At 42.1% G+C, this 13,220-nt stretch overlaps 1 protein-coding gene across 1 annotated transcript in view; it reads right to left on the bottom strand.

Annotated features, from left to right (window-relative positions):
* The window catches only part of ERO1A (endoplasmic reticulum oxidoreductase 1 alpha), a 50,719-nt gene extending 48,485 nt beyond the window's left edge, over positions 1-2,234 (bottom strand). The window contains exon 1 of the mRNA XM_065940070.1: positions 1,980-2,234. Coding sequence (XP_065796142.1) covers positions 1,980-2,093 — 114 coding nt within the window. The 5' untranslated portion in view covers positions 2,094-2,234. The remainder of the gene's footprint in view (positions 1-1,979) is intronic.
* Between the last annotated feature and the right edge of the window lie 10,986 nt (positions 2,235-13,220).

The raw sequence follows: 13,220 nt of genomic DNA, 5'->3' as shown, positions 1-13,220 counted from the left end.
ACACATTTGCAAGCACCAATTATGCACCAGTCTGCGTACACTGGCGTGGCAAGAATTGGTACTAAATTGTAATTTTCGAATTTATTTTTTGACCTCTCAAAGTCTGTTCACATCAGGCCTCAATAAATGCCTGTTGAATTAAGTCCAATTATTTGTAGAACTTTGCACATACTTCAGTGGCTTTCTGAGGTCCAATAACCACATGCTACTGCTAAGTCGTGTGCCTGATTCTTTTCAACCCTATGATTGCAGCCCCCAGGCTCCTTTGTCCACAGGATTCTCCAGGCAAGAATACTGGAGTGGGTGGCCATGCCCTCCTCCAGGGATCTTTCCAACCCAGGGATCGAACCTGTGTCTCCTGCATTGCAGGAGGATTCTTTCATCCCTGAGACACCAGGGAAGCCCTACATACACGCTGCAGTGGTTCAGATCAGAATCCCCATGTATATATAACAAGCCAGGCACCCCTGCAGCAGTGGCGAGGAGGGATGGTGTGGTAACTCAAGGCAGAAGTGGTAAGAAGGACAGGCAGCAGGAAGGAAGGCAAGGCTACAACTAGCAACAAAAAAAGAATCAAAAGGACTTTGTGGCCAATGCTAACAGAACCAGAGAAGATTTGAACTTTTATTTCCAAACCTTAGGTAAAAATTTGCTTTCTTAGTTTCTAGCAATATTTACTAACTGAAAAAAAAAAAAAAGAACACCAAGGATCCCCGCCTCTCCTCAAGTCCCAAAGAACATGATTAACTAAACCGTGAGCTCTTGAGGGCAGGAATTATGCCACTGTATTTCTGCATTACAAATTCTCAGATCAATTTATATGTGTTTATAAATGTTTGCTGAATGGATCATTTGCACCTCCCCTTTTCTTTCTCCATTTTTAAAATTTTCTCTCTCTTTCTGATTTGTTTGATACATACATATCGATATGTTTGTCTCCATTTTTGTCTTCATGTTTATTTGTTACCATCCTCTTTCTCCTCTTCTCACCCCCGTCCTTTCCATTACTGACCATAATAGAACTAGATAAGTTAACAGTAAAATCTACTTAAAAGGAACAATTTGGATACCCATCCCTCAATGTTGTATAAAATGTCATTTTTATCAACAGAAATCAACCAAAAGGTGACTTTTAATAACAATGACATTAAAATATCACATTTTGTGAATACCAAAACCTGTAAGTTTCTTTGAATATTTTGCTCAAGGAATCTACATTTCTTACTAACCGAAGGAAATAATTATAATAAGCTTGTTATCAAACTTCTACACTGAGGACCGGTCTCCCAATTGGGACCAGCAATACTGACGCCGCGGTAAAAGAGTTCCACTACATTCAGGAAAAGGAAAGGACACGGGGCAACCGCGGCCCCAAAGACACCAGGCAGTTGAGCTTAAGACACAGAAAAACCACATGAAGCCATTCTCCAGCCTGACAGGAAGATCTGAGGGCAGCCCTCTTCAAAAGTCTGTTCTGACCAGAAAGGGTGGAGAAGGGACCCAGCAGAGGCACAGCCCACGCTGTTCCAAGGCAAATTGAAAGTTAAAAAGACCCAGGTTCTGTGAGAATAACAAATACTGAGAGTGTGAGTGTGAGTGTGTGTGTGTGTGTGTGTGAGTGTGTGTGTGTGTGTGTGTGCACGCTTCTCGGGCAGGAAAGACCAACAGAGATGTACAAACCAATCAGGTAGAAACAGACAGCGGGGCACCCATGCCTATCGCCCCAAGCCTGATCAGAAGCGCGGGAGGGCGCCCTGACATCGGTTCAGGGTCTTCGGGTGGCGGACCTGTTCACACCAACCCAGGCGAGCGGCAGAGGACCCAGCCCCGGCCAGGTAGCACAAGCACCGGGGGCTTCTTCCGGAAGGGTGGAGAAATTAACACCCCTCCGGCGCCCCACCTGCCCGCGCGCGCGGGACGCAGCGCAAGGCAGAGGCTGGGGTCCCGGGACCCGCAGCCCCGCCGCGCACACCGCTTACCTGGCAGAAGCACCTCTGCGCCGCCGTCTCTGGGGGCTGCTGCTCGCCGTGGCCCGAGCCCAGCAACCCCACGGCGACCAAGAAGCCGATCAGGAGGCCCCAGCGGCGGCCCATCGCCGCTCCAGCCGCTGGTCGTGCCGCGCCTCGGAATCCCCAGCGCTCGGGAGCAGGCCGTGCGTCCGCAGATGAAGCCCGCGCGGGCCAGCCCCCGGCCGCGCCCCACCTCCCGGCCGCCTCCCAGGCCCGCCCTCGTCTCTCCTTCCTCTCAGAAGCCGCCACCTCTCGTTGCAGCCTGCGGACGTGCCGGGGCGCCCGCGCGGGCCGCCTGGGACCTGAGGCCCGCTTCCTTCCCCGCGCGTGTGGCTGACGCACCAACCTTCTTCCCGACTCCGCCTAGCCCGGAGAGCCGCGCCCGCCCCCGCCCCGAGGCCCCTGAACGCCCCGAGGCCCCTGAACGCCCCGGGCTTGGGTACCCGACCAGGCTGCGGCCACCAGCCCCGCGCGGGGGTCGGGGCCCTCCCAGCTCCGAGAGCCCGAGCCAACGCTGGAGGGGTCTGTGTCTTCCGGCAGGGCCCCGCCCCGGCCTCCTCATTCCCGGCCAATCCTTCCGTATCTCGATGCGAGGAAATCACACCGTGAATTACGTGTCCACGGTGGTCCTGGCTGAGTCATAAAGCTGAAAAGGATACTTGTGATCAATACCACGGCTGCGTACGATGATTTTCTAGTTGTCACATCCAAAGAGCAAAAAGAAGCAGGTGAAATTAATTTTAATATAGATTTATTGAAACCAATATATGCAAAATATTTCAAAATATACTCAATATTCAACGATTCATAATATATTTTACAGGTTTAACTTTGAAATCTGTCATGTATTTTATACGAACTAGCCACATTTCATAGTCAAGTGTGGACCGAGGTGGGAGATCACTCTTTATTTTATAGGAGGAAACAGGCCCAGAGAGGTGAGGGGATATGACCTAGGCATGGGAGCTGGCATAAGAGAGCCTGGTCCTCTGAGACCAGCCCCGGGACTGGTCCGTCAGCTTTTGTTTGTTTGTTTGTTTCTTAAAGGATACATTTTTCAAGGTGAAACTGGAAAGCTATCCAGCGTCTTACACATTGCATTAAAAGTTAAAATGTTTCGATTTATTTATTTTTTTTGTAAACCATTTTTTGTTTTTTCTTAAAAAGTCATCTCTTATTGACTTAACTCTAGGATATGGTAGACCTAAAATAGGTTTTATACTCCTATTTTTCTGAGAAAAATAGGCATAGGATTTATTTACATTATTAAAAATCACTTAGTGTGGTAGAGGTGAGACTCATACGCTCTACTCTGACCATGAATGCCAGTGAACCTGTAATTAAAAAGTCACCGGTCATCTGATACCCTGGTGGGCAGGAGTATCTCTGATCTTAGTATCTACAACTTGCATGTTAATACAATCACTCTCTTTTTACCTGGAAAGTTGTATTTTCATTATACTGTGTATGGGTTCTCATATCTCTCTAGGGACAGACCTAACTCATTCGATCCCTCATCATGGTCCTTCCTGGTTTCCTCTTCACCTGGTTCCAATGTCTAAACTAATTTCAATTCAATAAACTTACTCTCTGCCAGAATGAGCCTGACATCAGAGATACAAAGATGTATGAAACCCAGTCCCTGCACATGGATGGACACCCCATGGACTTTAGTATGTCATCTTTTATGACAGCTCTACTTTATGTCTCTATTACTGAATTGTGATCTCTTTTAACTCCTTAAACAGGGATTATGCCTGTGACTCCCGAAAATATTTGCATGCATTTGTAAAATGAATGAATATATTTCATATGCCTAGAGTATTAACAGGCTTCCCTGGTGGCTCAGACAGTAAAGAATCCACCTGCAATGCAGGAGACCTGGGTTTGATCTCTGGGTCAGGAAGATCCTCTGGAGAAGGGAATGGCAACCCACACCAGTATTCTTGCCTGGAGAATTCCAAGGACAGAGGAGCCTGGCAGTCTACAGTCCATGGGGTCGCAAGGAATTACACTCTTGAGCGACTTTCATTTTCAGAGCATTAATGTCTGAAGATTAAGCTATCAAAATGAGAGACACCATGTGAAAAAGGGGAAACTAAATGAATAAAGCCTAAAATTGCAGAAAGAAACAGTCTCAACATGAATCAGCTCTGAATTTCATGCTGATGTAATAGCCCGAAATTTGGAAGAGTTTAAAAACATCAATATTCCCATGAAAAAGGCTCTATTCCATAACTTAAAACTCTTGCCCTGAACAGTTTTCTAGCAAACATATCAGAAACAATCACCATTTAAGATAATCTTTTTTACTTTATTGCCTTCCCCCCTCCCCCAGCCTTATTGACGTAAAATCGACAAATAAAATTGTAAGATAATTAAAGTGTATATCTTGGTGATTTGACATACATAGACATTGATTTCCACCATCAAGTTAACACATTTATCATCTTATATATTTACCCTTCTTCCCTCTCTTGGTGAGAGTATTTAAGTTCAACTCTTAGAAAATATCAGTGATACATTACAGTGTTATCGACTATGGCTGCCTTGTTACACAGTAGATCCCCTAACTTCATTCATCTTAAAACTAGAAGAATGAACCCTTTCACCAACTTCTCCCTGCTTCCCCCACCCCCTTGCCCCTGCCAAGTGCTTTTCTACTGTCTGTTTCTATGACTTTGACCTATTATCATTCTACATATGAGTGATGCCATGCAGTACTTGTCTTTGTCTAGTTATTTCACTTAACACAGTACCCTCAAGGCCCATGCATGTTGTAGCAAATGGCAGGATTTTCTTTCTCATGATAAATAATAGTCTGTTGTATGTGTATACCACATCTTCTTTATTCATTTATCCATTGGCAGACACTTAGGTTGTTTGCATACTTTGGGAATTGTGAATAATGCTGGGTGAAAGTGGAAGTACAAATATCCAAGGAAACCCCTATTTGCCCAGTGGTTAAGACACTGTGCTTCCAATGCAGGGGGCACAGATTTGATTCCTGATGGGGAAAGTAAGATCCTACATGCTGTGTGGTGTCAAAAACAAACAAGAGGAAGTACAGTTATCCGGGTATAAATCCAGAAGTGAGATTGCTGGATCTAACTTTATTGTCCTGATAATTATAATTATTCCTTTCACATTTGTAAGGAATTTTAGATTGTATAAATGTTTTCACATATTTGAATGTTTTATACATACTGTACAAATATTACTGACATTTCCCTGAGAATTCTTTGGGTTGGTCCTTTGTGTGAGCTCACTTCTTCAACTCTGCCTGCTCTGACATCATCTTGTCTATGTTAAGGCCTATGAAATAACTGATTAGTCATCAAATAACTATTTAAGGAGCATCCACAGGGTACATAGTTCAACCTTGGATTTCTGAAAGTCCAGATTATAACTTCACTAAACAATATCAAATGTTTTAGAGATGAACAAGGTCACCACCTTGTTATTCTAATACTAGCAATTATAGCAATAACATGACTTAGATTTAATGTACACAGCATTTCTTGATGAAATTCTGATTACTCTGCAAATAACAGCTATTATTATTTTTTTAATGACCAAAGCAGGAAATGGCTTGAGGCCAATTTCTCAAAATGGGACATGGAGATTTTTGTGAGAAGCTTCTCGCTACATAAAACAATTTCTGACGTTGAATAGACCAGAAGGAAATGATTAAGGAAAAAAATGTGGTCAAGGAAAAAGATTATTATGACACACAAGAGGAAGAAAGGCTAAGTAAAAACCTAGAGGTTTGTGTTGATATTTGGTTAGATCTATTTATGTAGTATTTACTGAATGGGTGTGTGCACATGCTGTATCAGCAGACTTTCTGTTGAGCTGCTTGAGATCATCTGAGTTGGAGAGTTGTTTTGCTCAGTCGCTAAGTCACATCTCTTTGTGACCCCATGGTCTGTGGCCCACCAGGCTCCTCTGTTCATGGGACTTCTCAGGCAAGAATACTGGAGTGGCTTGCCATTTCCTTCTTCAGAAGATCTTCCTGACCTAGGGATCAAACCTGCATCTCCTGCATTGACAGGCAGATGCTTTACCACTGAGCCACCAGGGAAGCCCAAGTTGGGGAGACTTGCCACTTAAGTTCTGTCATCATCTTCTTTACCTTGGGTTCCTGAAAGAGCAAACTATATATAGTAACTGACTTCACTTCTTAATTTCCCATTCACACCTTAGCTCATTGTGTAGTCTAGTTGCCAACTCCACCTTCCTACTCCTCTTTACCTGACCTTATCACCAAATGCAATTACCATTTCTCATTGAAATAATAACAACTCCATTGCTTCAACAAAGCTGATTCCTTCTTCCTTAGATTGAATTTCTATGTGGCAAACACTCTAGATCCTCTTTATAGTTCTCTGATATTATGTAACTGTCTCCTTCATGGGCCCTCCTTTAAGATGTGAGTCTTCCCCAGGATTCTATCCTTTCTTCAGTGCTTTTCTTTATCTATACTCTACCTTGGATAAACTTGCCCAGTCTCATGATTTTAAATATTTCCTTTATGCTAATAACTCCCAAGTCTGTTTTTCCAGTTCAGATCTCTCGCTTAAGCTTCTATGGGACACAGCCCTCTGGTTTTCTCACATTTGATTACATTACCACATACATATGTAGACAGCAAGAAATCAGGAAGTCAGTCTCAGTTTCCCCCCTCTCTTCCACCTCACATGATCTACTGATGAATCAAATCCCACCAGTTCTATTATCAGTTTATTGCGTCTTCACCATCCTTATTTTTTTTTCTCACCATCCTTATGACCTAGGACTAGTTTCAGCCCTGACTGTTGCTCACCTGATTTATGACAATATTTCCTCAACTGATCACCCAGCTTCTAGGCTTGTACTTCTCAAAAAACAGTCTTCCCTACTAACCTGATTTCTCAAAAATGTAAGTTACACCTCTGTCTAAAATCTGCATGCTCTTGATCTGGTGCTTCTGAAGAATTAAATTCAAGATTCGCAGCACAACATTTAAGGTCCCCACTATTTCTCCAGCTTCATCTCCAACACCTCTCTGCCTTATAGCTAATGAACTGCTATTATCCCCATGGAGATGTTGCTGGGCTTTGCAGTTAGTGCTGGTGGTAAAGAATCTGCCTGCCAATGCAGGAGAGACATAAGAGGCGTTGAGTTCGAGCCCTGGCTTGGGAAGATCTCCTGGAGGAGGAAGTGGCAACCCACTCCAATATTCTTGCCTGGAGAATAGACAGAGGAGACTGGCGGGCTACAGTCCATAGGGTTGCAGAGTCAGACATAACTGAAGAGACTTAGCACGCATACGCAGAGACCTTGTTTCCAGATGCCACATCTTTGCTCCCCCTATTTCCACCCCTGAAATGTTTTCTCCCCTGTCCCACACCCATCAACTTAATACACCTGGCTAACTCCTTTAAGGGGCTTCCCTTGTGGCTCAGCTGGTAAAGAACCTGCCTGCAATGCAGGAGACCTGGGTTTGATCCCTTGGTTGGGAAGATCCCCTGGAGAAAGGAAAGGCTACCCACCTATTCTGTCCTGGAGAAATTCCCAATCAGACACGACTGAGCAACTTTCACTTTCACTTTCAAGTGCTTTATGATTCTGCTCAGGCAACTGCTACCTCCAGGAAATCCCCTCTAATCCCTCCTCTGTGGTTGTAGAGATTCCTCTTCTTTGGTCTCATAAGAGCATATAATTGTGCCTACCACATGGAATCAAATATATACTTACGTGTAGGTCTTCCATATTCCAGTAAGGAACTTGCCTCTGGCAGTCTCAGTTTCCCCAGCACTCAGCATTGTATTTGTGCTTCACAAGCTGACTCTGAGTGAGTTAGCCAACTTACAAACACGTTAACTAACGAACGTAAAAAGATACTAACAGCATGAGATGTCACAGGGCAGTGTATGATTACAATTCAAACAGCCACCATAAACTTAGAAACAAAGCGATCCTTTTGGGCAGAAGTAATTTTGGATCAGGGAGAGGACAGAGTAGAATTGGAATTGACAATAGAAAATTAACGAAAGGTATGGATGTGGGAAAACTGATGACAGTAGAATCTCAACTACTAATTGATTCATTAGAAAAAATAAAAGAAAGTTATCTAAAATTCATTTAGAAAACATTTCAAGATCAGGACTCTCCAGTCAAGAAACGGTGGCTACAAACCCAGGGACTCTAGACTCAGCATGATTCCAAAGAGAGAGGAAATTCTGAAATGAAAAAGTGAAATCCCTCCATGCTGAATGTTAAAACTCCTCCCCGACCTTCAGCAGACCACCTGTAATGCTCAGTTCCAAAACTGCAGACCTTATACACTTCTTTCCACTCACCTCATCACTCCTGAACCTTTTCTCTTCCATTCTAAAAGGTGATTGGAGTCCCTAGAGGTCCAGTGATTAAGAATCTGCCTTCTAATGCATGGGATGCGGGTTCGATCCCTAGGAGGGTAACTAGCGGGCTGAGACAAACAGCTTGTGTACCCCAGTGAAGACCCAGAACAGCCTAAAAAAGAAAAATAAAAGGGAATTGGAGAATTTTCTAGGAATAAACAATGGCATCAAAAACAAGAAGACAGCTGATCCCTCCCACTCACACTACTGGTTTGTTTGTTTTTTTTACTTTAGTGCCTCACTCATCCTATGATCAGAAAATCAAAGCTCACCAGATTAAGGAAAGCCTCCAAAGTAAAATAGGCCAAAATAAATAGGAAAAAGGGAACTTTGAAGAAACAGAGAGGGAAGAAAGGAAGACAATCAAAAAGCTATACCAGAATCATCAAGGTCATAAGAACAGGATTACATTGAAAAGAACAAGCAGGGAATAAGAAAAAGTTCTTGGAAACTAAATATACGGTAACTAAAATAAGAAGTTTCAGCAGAAACACTAGAAGAAATACTGATGAAATCTTCTAGATGGCGAAATAAAAAGACAAAGATGTAGAAATAGACAAGAAGAGATGGGGAAGAATTAGAGAATTAATTCAAGGAGAAGAGTCTGATTAATAAGAGTACCACGAAGGGAGAACATACAAACAGAGGCGACCTTAGAAGTAATTCAATAAAATAACCAAAATGGAAGAATGGTTATCTAGATTCACTGGGCACCCTGAATCCCGTCAGTGGATAGAAAACTCTCCTAACAGAGGCAAAAGGTTCAGAAAGAAAAAAAAAGAAATCCTGGTTTCTGAGAGAAGATTGAGAATCAGCAAGCACTGCAGAAGCCCTGGAAGGTACAGTACACGGAGCAAGACCTTCAACATTCTGAGGATTCTATAGCCAGTTAAACTGTTAATTAACTAGCAGAGCAGAATTAGGATATTGTTAGAGACGAAGGATAATGTACATTTTTACTCCTTTCTCATAAAATCACTGAGAGGGTATGATCCAACCTAAAAGCGGAATAAGCCAAAAATGAGGAGGCCTGGGTATCAGGAAAGAGAAGATAGTACACAAGAGGAGGGTTAGGGAAGTTCCAGAAGAGAGTTACACAGCATCCCTGCAGAGCCCAGATTAGAGCAAGAAGATCGTGGCCTCCAGGAGGGATTTCTCCAGGAAAATCAGGACAGGAGGGATACCTGATGTGACTTTCTGAAAAACACTATTCAGATAAAAAGTGGCTTAAAAAAAACCCAACTAAACACTTTTTAAAATAAGGCAGCTTTTAATCACAGGAAGTTCAAAAGAGTTTTACAATAAACCTAATGTAACTATAGCATATTGTTTGACTTGCAAGGCCTCACAGTAAGATAAATGCTGGACGGCAATTTAACCAAAACTTGTGTATATTGTATATGGGAGGTGGAGGTAGGGAAAGTGGGAATCTGGAATAATACAAAAGTGCTGCTGAGTCTTTATCTTTCTTATTAGAAAGTCAAAAGACAAATCCTAAAATTGATCTAACAAGAAATAGCAGCATAAGCATATGACTTGAAAATGTGGTGGCAAAAACCAAAAAAGAAAAAAACACATGTTAAGGAATTAAAGAATGGATCTCAAAGGTAGAATAGGCTGGGGCAATGGACTCTTTTTCAATCTAAGCCTCACAGTACTTAAAAAAATTTTATGTATTACCTTGGTCAAAAAAGGGTATTTCCCACAAGTCTAGGGATTCCCCTTCTTTTCTACCTCAACATATTACTGCTCAACCATAGATGCATTCAATTAAGTGCATTCTGATAAGTATTTCAGGGTAGATACTTGGAATGGAAAATTTCTAAAAATTCTAGTGCTGTAGCCGATGTGTAAGCAAGTAAAAGTAGTTGCCATTTGCCTATCCGGTACCACTTCCCAATTTCTCTCTAGAAAAATACTAGTTCTTATCATATTAGCTATCCTTCACCATGTGACAAATGATCACAAAACTTAGTGGCTTAAAACAACAAACATTTATTATCTTCAGTTTTTGTAGGCAGTTACTTGCCCATCTGGTACTGTTTCCCAATTTCTCTCTAGAAAAACACTAGTTTCTATCGTGTTAGTTATTCATCACCATGTAACAGGTGATCACAAAACTTAGTGGCTTAAAACAACAAACACTCGTTATCTTCAGTTTTTTGGGCCAGCAGTTCAGGAACAGCTGAGCTGGGGTGCATGACACAATCTCTCATGATGTTGCAATTAAGCCGAGCGCTCAGTCATCCGAAGGCTTGCCTAGGCCTGGAGGCGCTTCTTCCAAGATGGCTCGCTCACATGGCCATTGGCAGAAGGTCTCAGTTCCTTGATGGCTGCTCCTTTCCATGGGAGTCTCCCCACAGATCTGCTGATGTGTCTTCTTGGTGTGACAGATGGCTTCCCTCAGAGGGAGTGAGGAGGAAGCCCGACTGCCCTTTATGGCCTGGTCTCAGCGGCCGTGTGCCGTCACTTTCACTTCATTCTCTTTGTCCAAAACACGTTGCTAGACGCAGGGGAGGGAAATTAGGCTCCACTTCTTGAAGTGGGAAGTATCAAAGCATTTGTGTACATATTTTAAAACCACAACACCTAGCAATGATACATTAGGTTAGGAGACTATCTGTAAATGATTTATTGAAGATCTAAATACACCTCGTCACTGTTCGTTATGAAATCACTTTTAATGATCCTTTCCTCAATAACTAGCATGTGGCCCAAGTTCTCACCTCACTTCTTCCCTGCTCTGCAATATTTTAAGTGCCTTGAGAACTGACGACATTTCTTAGTCTTTTTGTATCCCTGTTTATCTATCACAGTGTCTAACATTTTCACAAATTTATTCAATGGTATATATGTGTGTGTGGGTGTGTATAGATGCTTTCAAATTGTGGTGCTGGAAAAGACTCTTGAGACTGCAAGGAGATCAAACCAGTCAATCCTAAGTGAAATCAACCCTGGACATTCATTGGAAGGACTTATGCTAAAGCTGAGGCTCCAATACTTTGGCCACCAGATGTGAGGACCTGACTCATTGGAAAAGACCGTATGTTGGGAAAGATTGAAGGCAAAAGAAGGGTGTGGCAGAGGATGAGATGGTTAGACAGCATCACCAACTCAATGGATATCAATCTGAGCAAACTCTAGGAGATAGTGGAAGACAAAGGATATACTGTTCATATATACATGTGTGTGTGTGTGTGTGTGTTTGTAAAACCATCTTCTGAGGATACAATAATGAACAAGAAATACTCATAGTTCTTGTTCTCTTAGAGTTTATAGTCTACTTGGGGAAAAGATACATTTAATTGCATTTAAACTTTTGAGCACACTTATGAATGTATAATTACCAATTAAGTTACATTTTCTGATGGACAGGGATACAGTCTTAGAGACGTGTATAAAAAAGGAACAGGACTGTTCTGTTGTAGGCATAGAGAAAATAGATAGGAAGTTCAGCTGAAGTGGTATTTTGCCATATGGGTGAACAAGAGTCAAAGGAGTCTAACATATTGGTGTGTGTTGAACTAACACACCAGTACTTTTAAATATTTATTGAATTGAATCAAACTGAGGTGCATTTTTTTTCCTTTGCTTCTTCTTCTCTTCTTCACTTCTTGATGTCAGGAGTGAAATACTCTGGTATGGATAGACTAGTTTGACCAGAATAATTGCAACTAAGTGGGAGAAGGTACTAACCCTGCTCAATCCACCTTCCTTGTTTATTGTCTAACTGCAATTTCCAGTTATATTTGGAAAAAACAGAATAGAATATTCACACAATGTCCATAAGATTTTTTCCCAGTAAATTCAAAGACATCTTTTATAGTTTCTAATATTTTAATTTCCTAACAAAATTTCTGGTAGTTAAATTTACTTAAATTTGAACTTCATATGCATACACAGGATATACCTATTTAAATTCAAACATCAGAGTCGCTGGATGAGATGACAGCAAACAGAATCGGGAATATCACTGATTCTGTTGAAATAACTATAAATTCTCCCCAGGAGTAATGCTGAGAAGAGATACAGCAATGTGGACCTTTACCACAAAAATTGATGTCATTACTACTCTTAAATAATTTAAAATAACACTATTGAATACTTGGGGCTTCCTTGGTGGCTCAGTGGCAAAGATTCTGCCTGCTAGTGCAGGAGATGCAAGAGACATGGGTTTGATCCCTGAGTTTGGAAAAGCCCCTGGAGAAGGAAATGGAAACCCAGTCCAGTATTCTTTCCAGAGTAAGATACGATTGAGCATGCACACGTGTATTAATAGCTTAGAGACACACTGTGTTGTTTAATATTCATGATATCCCTATGAGATAGGTAAAACATTATACTCATTTTACAGAGATTTTTGAAAGATTAATTTGTCCAAAAGCACAGAAATCTTAAAGACAGTTCTATCAGGTTTCACGTTCCTTAATCAGTCTACTTCAGCATCTTTATCTTGTGCCCCTCATCTCCACAACCCATCCCTTCCAGTCTCATTGGCCTTCTCTCTGTTCCAAGAAATGAGCCAAGCCCCTTTCACCTTTAGGGCTTCCCTGATAGCTCAGTTGGTGAGGAATCCACTTGCAATGCGGGAGACCTGGGTTCCAACCCTGGGTTTGGAAGATCCCCTGGAAAAGGAAAAGGCTACCCACTCCAGTATTCTGACCTGGAGAATTACACAGACTGTATAGTCCATGGGGTCGCCAAGAGTCAGACACGACTGAGCAACTTTCACTGTCACTTTCCTTTCACCTTCAGATCTTTGCATTAGCTGTTTCCTCTGTTTGGAAGGTTTTTCACAAGTTTCTTG

The sequence above is a fragment of the Muntiacus reevesi genome, chromosome 7 (assembly GCF_963930625.1).
Source record: "Muntiacus reevesi chromosome 7, mMunRee1.1, whole genome shotgun sequence".
Taxonomy (NCBI): Eukaryota; Metazoa; Chordata; class Mammalia; order Artiodactyla; family Cervidae; genus Muntiacus; species Muntiacus reevesi.
This window is presented reverse-complemented; position numbering and strand designations above follow the sequence as displayed.